At 35.2% G+C, this 14,972-nt stretch overlaps 3 protein-coding genes across 10 annotated transcripts; 2 read left to right on the top strand and 1 right to left on the bottom strand.

Moving 5' to 3' along the window:
* LOC120074358 (isocitrate dehydrogenase [NAD] catalytic subunit 5, mitochondrial) lies at positions 1-3,933 on the top strand. Of its 2 annotated transcripts, XM_039027451.1 has the most exons (7): positions 2-239; positions 647-967; positions 1,046-1,207; positions 1,301-1,375; positions 1,630-1,739; positions 1,815-1,887; positions 3,351-3,933. In XM_039027451.1, exons 1-7 carry the CDS (start codon positions 54-56, stop codon positions 3,540-3,542), a joined length of 1,119 nt encoding a protein of 372 aa, XP_038883379.1. In that variant the 5' UTR covers positions 2-53; the 3' UTR covers positions 3,543-3,933. The 2 variants fall into 2 exon arrangements, with proteins under 2 accessions (XP_038883380.1, XP_038883379.1); XM_039027452.1 differs by lacking the exon at positions 1,301-1,375 and having other exon boundaries at positions 1-239.
* Positions 3,934-4,622: 689 nt separating this feature from the next.
* Positions 4,623-12,039, top strand: LOC120074763. 7 transcript variants are annotated; one of them, XM_039028001.1, is made up of 3 exons: positions 4,624-5,592; positions 10,754-10,843; positions 11,599-12,039. In XM_039028001.1, exons 1-2 carry the CDS (start codon positions 4,918-4,920, stop codon positions 10,811-10,813), a joined length of 735 nt encoding a protein of 244 aa, XP_038883929.1. In that variant the 5' UTR covers positions 4,624-4,917; the 3' UTR covers positions 10,814-10,843; positions 11,599-12,039. The 7 variants fall into 7 exon arrangements, with proteins under 7 accessions (XP_038883926.1, XP_038883927.1, XP_038883925.1 ...); XM_039027998.1 differs by lacking the exons at positions 10,754-10,843; positions 11,599-12,039 and adding an exon at positions 8,786-8,903 and having other exon boundaries at positions 4,623-6,478; XM_039027999.1 differs by lacking the exons at positions 10,754-10,843; positions 11,599-12,039 and adding an exon at positions 8,792-8,806 and having other exon boundaries at positions 4,623-6,478.
* Positions 8,745-9,169, bottom strand: LOC120074764 (auxin-responsive protein SAUR50). Its single transcript, XM_039028006.1, has one exon. It carries the CDS (start codon positions 9,152-9,154, stop codon positions 8,780-8,782), a length of 375 nt encoding a protein of 124 aa, XP_038883934.1. The 5' UTR covers positions 9,155-9,169; the 3' UTR covers positions 8,745-8,779.
* Positions 12,040-14,972: the final 2,933 nt, after the last annotated feature.

The raw sequence follows: 14,972 nt of genomic DNA, 5'->3' as shown, positions 1-14,972 counted from the left end.
ATTGGTTAATACATATTGTCTGTGATTTTTTCTTCAATTCTTCGTCGTCAATCATGGCTTCGCAGCTCCTGAAACGCGCCCTTGGAAGCCAGTCAGGTCAGATCTTCTCCCTTTCATCTATTCTTAGTTCTTCCTCTCCCCTCCCCGTTAGGGCTTTCTCTTCCGCCGCTACTCCGATCCGAGCCACTCTCTTCCCCGGCGATGGTATTGGTCCCGAAATTGCGGAGTCCGTCAAACAGGTATTGCTTTCTCTCCATGATCGCAATTCTGTTTTATTACGATAATTGTCTCCTTTTTTTTACCTTATGGGAATTTCCCTTGCAATAACTCGAGAAATTTGATCTGAATTTGTTACTTCAACGTTTAATCGTATGGTGTTTCGGGGTTCTCTTTTATGAGAATTTGTTTGTTTGCTAGTGATTCAAGAGTACTGCTGTTTTTTACTTTTCTTTCAAGTCTTAGTAGTGTGGCAATTGCACTTGAAAATAGCAACTCATATTTTATACGGAATAAGAGGAAAATTCATTGGGTCAGACATTTTACGGAGCATTAAGGGCAAGATATATATATACTTTTCTTTGTTTCTTGATTGACTAAGTGAAATTTTACGGTGTTGTGTGATGAATTTTATTCTTCACCTATACAGGTATTCAGAACTGCTGATGTGCCCATCGAATGGGAAGAACACTACGTTGGGGACCAGATAGATCCTCGAACTCAAAGTTTCCTCACATGGGAAAGCTTAGAATCAGTGAGACGTAATGGTGTGGGCTTGAAAGGACCCATGGCCACCCCAATTGGAAAGGGCCATCGTTCCTTGAACCTTACCTTGAGGAAGGAACTTAATTTATATGCTAATGTGAGGCCTTGCTACAGCATACCTGGTTATAAAACTCGATACGATAATGTAAATCTTATCACTATTCGTGAGAACACAGAAGGGGAGTACAGTGGACTTGAACATCAAGTAAGTATCTAGGAATTCTATTGAGGCAGTGGAAAACAATCTCAATGTGATTTATGTGTAGGATTTTCTCCGTGCTAGGTGGTGAGAGGTGTGGTTGAAAGCCTTAAGATCATTACCCGTCAAGCAAGTTTAAGAGTGGCGGAATATGCTTTTCACTATGCTAAAACTCACGGGAGGGAGAGAGTCTCTGCAATTCACAAAGCCAATATTATGCAGAAAACTGATGGTCTTTTTCTTAAGGTGTGACTAAATTTCATATTATTAACTGTTCTTTCATATGCACTTTTCACTGGGTGACCTCATCTGTAGTATTCTCTGTGTCTTCACTTTCAGTGTTGCCGTGAAGTTGCAGAGAAGTATCCTGAGATAAAATACGAGGAAGTTGTCATTGATAATTGTTGTATGATGGTATGGATTGCTTCCTTTCCTAGGACCATAGCACTCACAGGAAAATTAATTCTTAGAGTTGATGTGGAGGTCTGGGAGGGTCAATCTAGAACTCCTATTGTATTCTACGTGTTCTTATAATCAGTTGATTTGATGATGAAATTTGGGATCATAAAAAGAGTTTTTGTAGAATAGAATTTCAGTGAAATCTGACTTTTGTTATGCAAGTGTAAGTAAGATGGAACTGGTCTTCATTGTGTATCGACTTTCTGCAGCTTGTGAAGAATCCAGCACTCTTTGATGTATTGGTTATGCCGAATCTTTATGGTGACATTATTAGTGATCTCTGTGCTGGGCTGATTGGAGGATTAGGGTTAACACCAAGGTATTTGTGCCTCACTTTCATTTTTATTGGCAAGTTTAAAGATAATCTAACGTCAAAAAACATTATATCATGCAGCTGTAATATTGGTGAGGGAGGTATTGCTCTTGCTGAGGCTGTGCATGGTTCGGCACCAGATATTGCTGGAAAGGTTAGGCTTCATAAATTTAAGATCAATGCCTTGCATGACCCCACTTTCTTATATTTATTTGTTTGATCACATATCTCTGATGTAGAGTCTCCATTGTTTTGTATGCTAGCTACTTGTATTTCTTGGTGGGTTTTTTGTGAGCTTTGCTGTGTTTTCTTCACCAAGCAACTCATATTTGGTCCTAAACTATCTCTAGGTATTAATTTGCATCATATCATAGGGGTTAGCACTTAGCAGTGTCAATTTAGTTCTTGCACTAATTATTTGTTTCAAATTCCTTTTTCGATCAATAATCTTGACAAGTGTCAACATGTTGTTATCAACCTTCAAGACCTATATTACGTGACTAATAGAGAGAGTTTTTTGACCTGGAATTGCTTGATGTTCATAGGCAAAAAAAATCATGAGAATATTATTTGTTTATGCAACTAAATGTTCGAGACAGATGGATGTGCTCAAATATGAAAGAAATTTTGGCTATATTAGATTATAATTTTTGATGTTTTGAATATGTTCATCATAAGTTTTATATTTTCAAATATGGAAAACATTTAATCATCTTTAAGTTAGTATTATTGGTAGTAAATGATATTAAAATGAATTATATTATTTTAATTACAATTAGAAGTTAAAAGATAAAGCAAAAGTGTGTGGACTTGATATTAAAAAGAAGTGCAGAAAAATTAAGTGCATAGGAGTAGCAAGAAAAAATGTACTTCCAGAGTATTTATCATTTTGTAATGCAAAAAGGTTTGTGGGAAAACCTCTTCTTAGGGGGAAAATTGCTAAAATCTCTCCAACCTTTTTTCTAAGAAAAATTGAAACAAAAAGTGACCTTTTTTCTTTGAAACGGAGACAAACTTTTCACTGATGTAATGAAAAGAGACTATTGCTCAAATTACAAAGAGACGTGAAGATTATAAAACTCAAAGAGAACAGGGGTCGGTAAGTGCACCGGACTATCTCAACTAGGTTGACACGGTTATGTTTTTGGATACCAACTTATACCCTGGATAGGTTGGCCCCTATGTATCAGAATCAGGAATAAATTTTTCTTCATAGGAAAATGGAGAACAAAGGTCTGAGGAACACATGTAGTGTTCTGGTAAAGAACAAAATTACAAGAAGACACATTGAACAAAGTAGATACGAGGTAGTTGTTCATAGGAACTTCCTTTTTTTCCGGCAGTCGTGCAACCCAAAACTCCATACCGAAACCAACATGGTACATTCTTTTCTACCTTTTAAATTTTTTAATGAATCCAGTTAACAAGAATTCAAATAGGAGTTCACATTCACATTTTTGCCAAAGCACAACCAATATAAAAGTAATTGATGAGGTTGAATATATGTTTTGCAAGCACGCAAGGAAGACAGTTGGTTCCTTGCACCAATCAATAAATGCACTTCTTTATTGGAAAGTATTTTTCATGTAACTGAAAGCTGTGGTTAAACGTGCACAGAACTTGGCAAATCCAACTGCATTGCTCTTGAGTGCTGTCACGATGCTTCGGCATTTAAAGCTCTACGAAAAAGCAGATCGAATCCAAAATGCGGTTCTCAACACCATTATAGAAGGGAAGTATCGAACAGCTGACCTCGGCGGTTCATCATCAACCACTGAGTTCACCAATGCAATCTGTGACCATCTTTGAGGAATGGCTTACATTGTTTACATTGCAATCTTGTTTCTTGAGGAGCCTTTCAGGAGGCTTCCTTCATATCTTTTCATAGTTTCTCTGAAGAGTAATAAGTTCAGATCATATTGATGACTCTGAAGTAGCAGCTTATCCCAAGGGTGCTACTATTTTTAACCATTGATCCTTTGCTGGCCATACCAAAGGAAAACTGAAATGGCCATGTTCATGTAATCAGCCATACAATGTCAGATGATTGAGATCTGTTGAAATTTATTTCTACGAAAACATGGTTTTTTTTTCCTTTTTCTTTTTTCTTCCCATTTTTTGGTCTATGTTAATCTTCGTCACTATAGTTTTGTAAAAGACGAAAAAGAACAATCTCATTATCTTTGAAGCTGTGCCACAATTGTCTGGCGTGCAAATTAATTTATGATATGTTTTGATATGCTGTTGTAATTGAGTTATTTGTTTTTGTTTCATTTTCTTGCTTTGTCATTTCAGAAAAAACATTAATTTTATCCTTTACTAATTCACTATTGGTTGAGGAATTTATTAATTCTTTACACTATTGGTCGAGGAATTTTCAACTTCACCACTAAGAACTACATTGATGCACAGTTTATATAACGATTGTAGTTTTGTTCTCATTATTTGAATTCATATTAGCGCTCGTTAGACATATGTTAAATAGATTGGAGGACTTATGAAATTGAAAATTTAGAGATTTATTTGATAAAAAATTGAAAGATAAAAAAACAACCATTGAAATATTTTTAAGTTGAGGGACTTGTTGAAAATTTTGATCTATTTCAATCTAGTTTCTGTCAATTTAGTCAGTTTGTACTTTTTTCCCCCCATATATCAGTTATAACTCAATCTTATACTCTAATATAGCTTAATCGGATACAGTAGCTCATCACCACAAAAAAAAAAAAAAAAAAAAAAAAGGTGCTAATATGGTCATGGCAAAGATAATTTGTTAAATTTCAATGAAGAAAATGAAACTTTAAAACCATATAAACCAAGTTAAATCGAACTATAGACATCAAATTGAAATCAATGTCACACCATAAGTACTGAATTAAAACTATATTAACCAAAAAACTATGTCTGAACTATAAATCAAGTTTGTAATTTACCCTTCTTGAAGGAGTTCGATTGATTTTTTACCAAACAAATCCCAACAACCAAAAGGAATTAGGACTTGGATACCCAAGAGCGCGTCCTTGACAACCGCTGAGATAGCGCGTGGATAAATAGAACGAACCGTTGGCTTGACCGGTCGTGAAGAACTCGAAATGTTCACGAATGAAAGGCTGTGTATGTCCTCCGCCCCAATGCGCCACCGCAAGTCTCGCCAGAACACACACCAAAAACTCCGATATCCGCCATGTCCGATCACCTTCACCGGCTCCGTTCAACGACCCATTTCTTCAAACAAGCTTCATCCTCCTTCATCTCCAACTTCTTCACGTTCCTCCTCCTCTCTCTTCTCCTTCTCTCCTTCCGTTTACTCGTCGAAAATGTCACCCACCGTGTCACCTCCTTCATCGACCACGACCCCTCTCTGAACGCTCTCCTCTCTCGCCTCGATCCTCCTAGCCAAAACCACCGCATTGGATCTCCCGACTCCTCCTCCGTGTCCACTCGCCGGTTCCGTCGCCGCTACCCCTTTCTCCACCTAACACGCATCGGAACGCTGGACGACGACGTATTCTCCGGCGATGGAGATGACGATCGCAGGCTCTTTGGGGCCGGCAATGGTTTTTCCCCTAATCGCAGTTTTGTGATGTTCACGCATTTTGACTCAATGTTAGGGTTTTCAGATTCCGTGGTTGATAACGGGATTAGCGTTTCGGAGGTTGTTCGCCCTGGAATTGCATTCAGAGTTCGGATTGCGTCTTTGGATATTGATGAAGATGGTGCTAATAATCAGGATGAGGAGAATGTAAATCTTGAGAGGGAAAATATCAACGGTCAACATGATATGAACAGAGTAGTTGATTTACAGTTTGTCAAAGGATTGGCGCTTGATAATTCTGAAACGGCTGCCCTGTTGTTTATGGTGAGTTTCTTGTCTGCGGTGTATGGATGGGTTATTCTTAGCTTTACTCTTACATATTCATTGGTTTTAGGGATGGTATTTATTTCAGTTGTTAATGACCTAACCGGGAGGTTTAGCTCAGTGATTGGTATAATTTGTGATGGAACCATGCTGGGGCTCAAGCGGCTTACTGGGTTTATTATCATGAAATGGGCAGTGAGGGATGCATTAACTCAGCTTCTTGGGCTATGGTATTTTGGTGAAATTGAAAACAAATACTCATTTTTCAAGCTATTTGTGAGGTTAAAATTGATGCCATTTTCAATTATGTCTCCATGGATTCAAGGTTTTGAGAAGGAGATATCTGGATTCATATCAACATGGTTTTTGATGGATTCACTTCTAGCCTTCCTATTTTCTGTGGATGCTTGGGCAGTTCTTGCAGATTCAAGGCGAAATGGAAGAGAAATAGTGAAGGAAGGTTGTTATTTGTTATCAATCATGTTGAACCAGGCTGTCCAAATAAGTTGTTTGCAAGCTATTTTTTGTGGCCCGCTAGTGAGGGCGGTTATAGGTCAAACTTTGGGAAAATATTTTGCCATGGTTTTCCAGTCGGTTGTGGAGGTTTATTTTATGGCTACTTGGTTGGTGTTCTACCTTTCAGCTAGATGTAGAGATGCCCACTTACAGGGAAGGAGATTTGGTCAGAGAGAACTAGAGGGCTTAACTGATGGACTTAGGTAGTATTAGGTTACTCTACTGAGTTTCAACTACAGGCTCCAATTGTATCTATATGAGCTTTAAAAAAAATTGACATCAATCTGTAACCCTTGCTGATGATCCTCTGATTGAGATCACTTCTCTTCTCTGTAGTCTCCAGAAATGTGTTGTGTCTACGTTAGACAAGGTAAGATATACTATTGTGTATTTGCAAAGAAACCCTTTCTTTTGTTTGTAGATCGCATTCATGGTTTGTAAAAGGTGTTGTGTTGCAATCTATAAAGAAAAGATACAGAGATGATTTTGGTTTCTCTCGCCAAAAGTTTTTTGCATTCTCTTTATGCAAGAGACTATCTGTTGTACTCCTAAATTTTATGATGGTAGATTGAAACGGCTATAATTGTAGTTGACTTATTAATTATCTGAAAATACTACAATCTCAGTTTGTAAGCTGTATTGAACATGTGTTTATTTCCCACTAACGTTTGGGAAAGATGTATGAAGCCTTAAAATTGCAGTGGTTTTAGCTTGACAGAAAGCATGGGTTTTTCCTAGGTCCGAGCTAAATTTTCTTTAGTGAAATTTAAGGTTCATAGTCAAGTCGTTCAAGAACATGAATCTTTTATTTTCTTTGTTCCATAACTCTTGTATACTTATGCAATGTCCAACAACTTGGCTGTTCCTTTATTTGAGAGAATCTACTAGGGTGTCAATCACTGTTGCAGATTTTGTGTGTGGAAATGGTTATCTGGCATCAAAGTGATTGCAATTTATCTGACTCTTAGAAGCCTTGGTGTGAAGCTGAAGTTTAGTTGTGGTTCGAGATATGCAGAAATGTGCTAAATCTATGGGTCTAACAATAAGTGGACCTTTGTCAAAGGGAGAGTCGAAAAATTTGCCTGGAGTTGAAATGTTGCAAACCGTTATGGCCCTTTCAAATCACATTTGTCATTTATTCTTGAAGATCAGCAAATAGATTATTTCTGGGGCTGTTTTCCTTTACTTTACCTGAAACATTTGAAACAAATTAAGGCCGGTTATCCTGTCACTTCTTTCAAATAGAGTCCTTACCTAGCTCACTGATTTATGCATTAACGAGCAGAAGTGGTGAGAGTTCGTTGTCTCCTATAAATGACTTGACACTTTATGATGATTTCCTTGGAATTTTTACATTTCATCCATTTATGGGAAGCGTTTTTCTTTCTCATAAGACTAAGACAACAAAACATTTACCATGTATTCCTATTTTCATCTTATGAGAAATCCAACCCAAAGTTTCCATAAGTTTGTTTTGAATTCAAGTTGGCCATTTGTGTTTCTTAGATCTGATTTGGCACCTTTAGGGTAACGCAATTACTTGGCCAAATTTGGGTAGGTCCATTCAAATCTATCAAAATTGGTGCCTGAATCAACTTTGCATCAGAAGCTCGTGAAAGATCATGAGGCCCTTGGAAGAAGAGGCTGCAGTGAGCCCCTATAAAACCGTGAGGCTTAATCTTCCTAAGAAACAGACCTTGGAACTTTATCTGCATGTATCAGTTCAATTGAATCTGGATTTCTCTTGCAAAGAAATTAATAATCTTTACAGCTACTTGTTTTGGGCGGTTTACCTGATTACTAGCCATATTTATGATCTAGAAGGCCCTAATTTCTGTTTAATTCAATTCAATTTGTCGTAAGAAAATCAGTAGTCAAGATAGTAAATTTGAGATTTTAGATTGAGTTGTATGGACTTAAAATGGATATGCATATATATATTATTAGATGATGTCTGGTGGGACAAGCTTGTGACTTTAAGTAGCTTGGTATATGAATAAAAATATGATGTAGACAAATTTTGTTTGGTGTGGGAAGCAGTAAGAACTGTCATTTTGAACTTGCATATGCATAATTGAGTTCATAGCTCTGAGAGCTTGTCAAGTGCAAATATAGATAGATCCATAGATCTAATAGTCCAGACTGGGAGGGAGAGTGAATGGTGTTCCCCATTTTCTTTTTATGATCAAAGATGATAGTTGGAGCTCATAAGAATTAGATATATGGAGATTATGCAGATAACTTGCAAGCCCTGTAAAACCGCATTTGCGGGATTATAATTATTATTATTACTACTTGCAGAAAATGTTACTGATGAGGCTGATTAAGTGAAAGACTGAAAGGTGTGAGAGAAGGATTCAAAATAGGCTGGAATAGTTCCATTTGATTGCCGGGTTGCACAAATCGGGGGAGATTTTTTTGAGTGACTTGTTGAATATGTTGAAGCATATGCAATATTGTGGTAACTGATTTGTTGTTGCTGTGGAGAACTTTCAGTAACTTGCTGCTAAAAGAACTATTTTCTTATAAAGTGGCATTAGGTCCCCAAGTGGTAACACTAACTTTTAATCAAGTTACATTAGTATACAACAAATCGTCGCTAAATACATATCAGCATTCTCAAAGAGGATTTAGATCTTCAGAATGAATCAAATTTGACAGCAACCTATCTTCAAAGATGCAGAGGGATTTGTCGGTTATCTGGTGAGCTAGCGCGGCGAACAACACTTAGGAAAAGGTTCTCATCACAAGGAATGCAGAGTTTTGAGTTTGCAGTGAAATCAAACTCATCTTGTGCTTGATCCAGCAATGCCTTGAACAGAGGGTGGTTGAGAAGGCTAATTTTGATTACAAACCTTCTGTTATTCTCACCCACATAGACAACCAAGTGACCCTTCGGGACGTCTCGTGGAATGAAGCAATCCTCATGCAAGGGAGACCACAAAACCCATTGGCAGCAGTGCTCGCAGGCTGTGCAAGGTACAACTTTGCTTCCTATCTTCCTCCATTTATTTGCACATGCTCTTATAAACCTCCCCTTCTTCATATTTTCAGTATATGTAGCTTTAGCTAGTGAATTTGAGAGAAAGGGAGATAGAGAGAGAGGTATGGTATTAAAGAGAAACTGAAAGGTATATATAAGAGTGGATGGAGAAGACTATTAAATGGTTGACATGATAGATATAGCTAAGAAGTGGGCTTCGTTTCTGTATGCCATTTTCTCTTTGACAGTGCATAATATATATTATAGTAGATGCACCTTTGCCGTGCTGTACCAATTTACTTTATTATATTATTGCATCTCTAAATGATACGAATTGTACGAACATTCATGGCATAGTTTTGAGATGAAAGATTTTATTTATATATTCAAATATGGAAAAAAAAATATTATTCTTTCCAAATGGGGAAGAGAGAGAGATGGATCTGCCATATGAATTCTCTTTCTTCTTTTGGCAAAGTATGGAGTAATGGTTGACTGATTTCTCCTCTCCCCCCCTCCAAAGTTCTTGAAGTTAAATATGTAATGGACCCACATGATTGGAGTGGACAAGAGATAAGATTTGGAAGAAGGGATGGAGATAACTTTCTTGGGCTTAGTGGCGATCCCACTTATTTCTATGACGTTTAAGTTCTAAGCTTGGATATTGTAGAATATCACTTTGTTCACACTCATAGAGGTGATTTCTTCTTTCCTGAGCTAGAATGTCATAATGTTCTCTGTATACTTTATATCAATAAACTTTGTGCATCATTGCTCGTGGAAGATGAATTCTCAGTTATATAATAGACAACTTTTTGGATAACTCTTTGATCAGTGTTATTGATGTTTTTTCTTTCCCTTTCCCTTCAGTTACTGCCGTTATTTAGGCTCTACCTCAAAATTACCTGCTTCAAAAGACATCTAGATTTTTCTCAAGATTTGTCACTGACTGCTAGAGTTTTATTTTATATGATCACTATGAATTATTGAAGCTCATCTTCATTTGGTAGTTGGCTTGATTTTAGGTCCCAAAAATCAGTTATGTTTCTCCTGGTAAAAACAAGGGAATTGTGGATTGATGTTTACTCCAAGTCGTCTTGAGTTGTTGGGAGCAGTTCCTACAAATGATATTGACTGCTCAGTAATAACTGCAACTAAGTTTTTGAAAAAAGATATAACATTATATCCTTCAAATCTAAAAAATTAGTGGGATCTGTTATTCTACAATAGTAACAAACTACTCAATAATAGAAAATCACAGTGAAATATACATATGCTTAGAAATGAACCCCGTAAGAAAGTAGGAAGCTCCTATACCACCATATTAGCAAATAGCCAAGTTTCATTCTTTTGCAGAATCATTTCAACAGAGTTAAATTGACTCTATTGATGTGTCAGAATCAGCATAAAGTAAAGTTTGTGTATATCTTATGAAGAAATACATCATCACTTGTCTTATTCATCATAACTCTTGTCATATTTAAATTGTTGCTCTTATCTTTTTTACATAGTTGGATTGATTTGAGCGCATCATGAGATGTTTAGTACTTCATCAGAATCTTTATATCTTTTTATTATGAAGAATATGATTTGGAGTACTATAGCCGTACAAATGTGTTTATTTGAAACAGTACCTTATGGGATTCTTATCTTATTATGCAGAGAAAGCAGCTGCATTGCCATCCATTTTTCTTTCATCTGCTGCAGATGGTTTTGGGATAAGCTTCTCTGCAGCATCACATCTGGGTGCAGGTGATGGGCCACTCTCACTCAAACATAACTTTTATTTCAGTTTTCAAACATTTTTCTTCTTCAACTTCAATAAATTTTACATATATTTTTGTTTGTTTTGGTATTGAAGTCTAGATTTGGTTCCTCTCAGTCATCAGTTCCTCGTATCTGGACCCTTTTTTAAAATTTTCTTCTCAAGTCTGTTTGTATGTAAAGAATGAAAGCTGAAAATATTCTCCTTCCGAGGAAAATGTAGTCCCATTTCATAATAATTTTGTACTTTGACTCAGTTCTTCTACTCTTAATTTATTAGGTGGATAAGACCTATGTTACAGAGTTATAACTTCGATCATAAGGATCCATCTAGTAGTGTAGCTTCATAATAATTATGTAGAGCTTCAAAAGCATAATTTCCTTTGGATTGAACCGAAAACCGAAAACCGACAACCGTTGCGGTTGTTTGTTATTTTATTCAAAGAATCTTTATTCTCATTCCATACAATTCCCCTTTATGTGCATAATGAAATTAAAAAAAAGATTGAAATACTCTCATTAATGAATCAATGGAATGAACGATTCTAAAAAAACGAATGGAAAATTAACTCTAGCCAGCATTATTTTAAAATATCTTTTCTTCACATCAAGTTTGTTGTTGCTAGATAAAAAAATGGTAACTCTAATAATTTCTTTGTCCTCAGTGCCTCTACTTTTATAAGTTTTGATTCTAATAAGTAAAATGGACAATTTTTAACAATGTTTTCGTGTTTTTTTTTTAGTACAACAATCATGAGGACAGGAGATCGAACTTTCGAACTCAAGGAATGGAGTACATGTCAATTACCGTTGAAGCAAAGTTTTTGTGTTGTTGACTTGCAGGTGCAGTGCTTCTCTTCTTCCTTTGCTAATATTTTTTGGTTTAATCTTCTTTTATTTTAGAAACGTGAAGCTTGAGTATCTAATTTGGAGCAATCAATATATGGAGAAACTCTAGCAACAAAAAGGAGACAAAGAAAGAGGCAAGTCAAAAAAGTTGAAACATCTTGGGGAATAATGGGCTTTCTTTTTTCCTCTCCTTTTGGTAAAATGTGTTGAATTGGACATACATATGAATTTTGGCCATTATGATGATAAAGTGTGGTGAAAAGATAGGATGGGCATGGGCCAATAATTTCATCATGATTCCAATCTAATCCCATTTACAAGATTCTGCTTAAAAACCTCTCTACTGTACAATGCCTTATGATTGTTTGACATTATTTTTACTTTACAGAATATTCAAACCCACTTCTTTTTACATCTTTTTATACATCATTCATGGCAATGCTGTTGATAATAAAGTGATCATTCAACTCTTTCAAAACAAGAAAGCCAATCTAATATTATTTGTGTTAGAACTTCAAGTTCTTAAACTCTTCATTTTTTTTTTTTTAACGTTGTCATTCACATTCATGATTTTTTTTTTTTTTAATTCACCGTATGAAAATGGAGATTTAAATCTTTAACCTTTTAGCAGATAATATGTCATAACCAATTGAGTTATATTTAGATCGGCATTAATTTATATACTTCAACTTTTGACACATCAATAAATTATCATGTTATTTAATGGATCTCATATTATTCTTATATCTTATCAATATAGTTAACAATAAATAGAGGTAGGTACCAGATATTTTCATAGTATCATAGTCCTAGAAAATTTTTCTACATCAACTAGTACATTTCCTTTTTTTTTTGTTAAAATTATTTTGGTTCAGTACTTTTAAGACTTTTTATTGTATTTTTAAATGTTAAATTTTAATTTTCTTACTTTTTTCCTGGTCTAAATTTTGAAAATATATTTGCATTGCTTTACCAAATTTGAAAAAACTAACTTCAAACCGACAATAAAGACCAACCGTAAGGTTTATTGAAAATATGAAAATTAAATTTGAACCTTTCAGAGTACATACAGAGACTAACATGAATTCTTCTCCTTTTTTTTTTTAAAGAAAATGGAAAACCGAGCAGAAAAATCTGTATAAAGAGCAGAATTTTCCCGCATGAAGAAATTTCTAAGCTAGATTATCGAGAAACTACATCTTCGAACATGGATAACTAAGAATGAAATTCAGAACCTTTGTTTTTTTTTTCTTTTTTTCTTTCCTCTCTCAATTTTGGTTTGAAAAATGATGGGATAGGGGGTTGGTTTGCTATTGTTCATATTTAATGAGTGTGAGCAAAGGACAGCTCATTGATTCATCTCCCAAGGACGATAATGAAGTACTTGTGGTTTCTCTTCATTTGTTTTGGTCTTTCTTCAAAATAACACTTTCCCTTTCACTCTTTTTCAAATGCTCTTCATGCAAATCTCTATGAACTCTCAACACACATCATTGTCACCCACACAAATTCAGAAAATTACTTAATGCATCCCGACTTACATTCATCCAAATATTCATAACAAGTTGCCACGTGACATTCTTTTTCTTAAAACAAATATGCATGGAGATGGATAAAACAAGATTAAATACTCTATTTCTTTTAAGAAAAAAAAAACTTGAGTGTTGTTTAGATTGCACTGAAAAATTTTCTAGTATTAAGAGTACCATACTATTCATTTGTCTTCATAAATATTTATGGATTCACATTAATGGAAGTAGGTCTCACTCTACTTTTAAAAATATATTGACGTGACACAATAAATAGAGGTTGTATGGAAAATTTTCTTGAGTTGTACTTAACTTTTTGCATTATTGTCAAATAAAAATTTGACGTGTGAATTTTTTTTACCATGTAACAAAAGAGAGATGCATGGGTTAGGGAGAAAGATTTAATACTACCATAGTACCAACTTCTTTCATTCATTGTTTGACATATCACTAAATGATTTATTAATTTATTATTTATTTATTTCGTGATCCTACATAATTCTTAAATTCTATTATTGTGACAAAAAGATAATATGAAAAATAATCTATATTATAACAAACACTATAAACTATCTCTTGACTAGACTATATCTAATCATCACCTTTACTCTAGTATTCTTTTCATGGGTCACCTGAATAATCATTCCTTCTCTCTCTTTACAAAAAGAATCATTACCTTTTTTTCTACATATATTTCATATTTTTTTTAAGATATGTACTTTGTGCAACTTTAAAAAAAAGCTCTCCCTGCATTAAATAACCATTTATCACATTGTAATGATCTGATAGATTTCTGGATTGAAAGCTTTCAAAACCATGAAGGTTATATAAAATTGAAAGAACCCCAAAGAAGCTTTTTTTTTTTTTTTTTTTTTTTTTTTTTTGAAGTGAGCAAAACCCTTCCCCACTTTTCACAAAAAGATAGCAAAAATTATGGGGTTTTAGCCACTGAAATGAAGCAGCACATGAAGTTGGGCCACTCCAAAAACCCAAACTCTCTCAAACTCAAGATTCTTCAGTGAATGAAAGATAGATAGAGATATAACTAGCTATAGCTAGTTGGCATCCAAACACTTGGACCCCAGATCCTTATCTCTTACCTTAATAACATGAACAAACCAGCCCATTCAGTTGCTCCACATCATATAACCAAAGCTAACACTAATACAATTTCCTTTCTCAATCTGCATATCCATCAACATGTTTTATCTTTTGATTTAATCGTTGATTGTGTATTCACTCGCAATCGCACACTTCTCCTGTTTGAACCGGAGTTTGAAACCAAACTTCTTCTCGGAAGAATAGATGGGATGATTCAAGTGAGATCCAATGTGGGTAATCTAACTTTCTATTCATTCGTGGAATCCGGCGGGCAGTCGTGGTCGTCGTGGAAAATTCATATGAAAAAACAGAAATTTTGAGAAAGGAAGATGATTTTGAATTAGGGTTAAGATTGATTGAGATGAATGTGTGCACGTGCATTGCTCAGTTCTAACAAGCTGTACTTTGTAAGTGATAACATGCCCTGCAGGTCAGGAAGCTGGCATTTTTTTTTTCATTTAATTTCTTTTTTAAAATTATGTTTTGGAATTTAAATATTAATTTTGAGGCCCTTTCTTCAACTACTTTTGCCCCATATCTTCCCATTAATAACTTCCCATGCTTCCCCCTTGGAAGCATATGTTGTTGGCCATTATAGTGTTTTCCTCTTCCTCCTCTTTCACTTGTTCTAGTCTATA

Source organism: Benincasa hispida, chromosome 3 (genome assembly GCF_009727055.1).
Source record: "Benincasa hispida cultivar B227 chromosome 3, ASM972705v1, whole genome shotgun sequence".
In the NCBI taxonomy this organism is placed as follows: domain Eukaryota; kingdom Viridiplantae; phylum Streptophyta; class Magnoliopsida; order Cucurbitales; family Cucurbitaceae; genus Benincasa; species Benincasa hispida.
Note: the sequence above shows the minus strand (reverse complement) of the source record. Positions and strands in the feature narration are given on the sequence as shown.

What these genes read in the sequence shown, in the direction of transcription:
- LOC120074358 (XM_039027451.1), top strand. Translation starts at nt 54, where the DNA reads ATGGCTTCGCAGCTCCTGAAACGCGCCCTTGGAAGCCAGTCAGGTCAG. An exon ending in TTGCGGAGTCCGTCAAACAG is followed by an intron (nt 240 to 646) that starts GTATTGCTTTCT and finishes TCACCTATACAG; the next exon opens with GTATTCAGAACTGCTGATGT. An exon ending in CTGATGGTCTTTTTCTTAAG is followed by an intron (nt 1,208 to 1,300) that starts GTGTGACTAAAT and finishes CTTCACTTTCAG; the next exon opens with TGTTGCCGTGAAGTTGCAGA.
- LOC120074763 (XM_039027998.1), top strand. Translation starts at nt 4,918, where the DNA reads ATGTCCGATCACCTTCACCGGCTCCGTTCAACGACCCATTTCTTCAAA.
- LOC120074764 (XM_039028006.1), bottom strand. Translation starts at nt 9,154, where the DNA reads ATGAAGAAGGGGAGGTTTATAAGAGCATGTGCAAATAAATGGAGGAAG.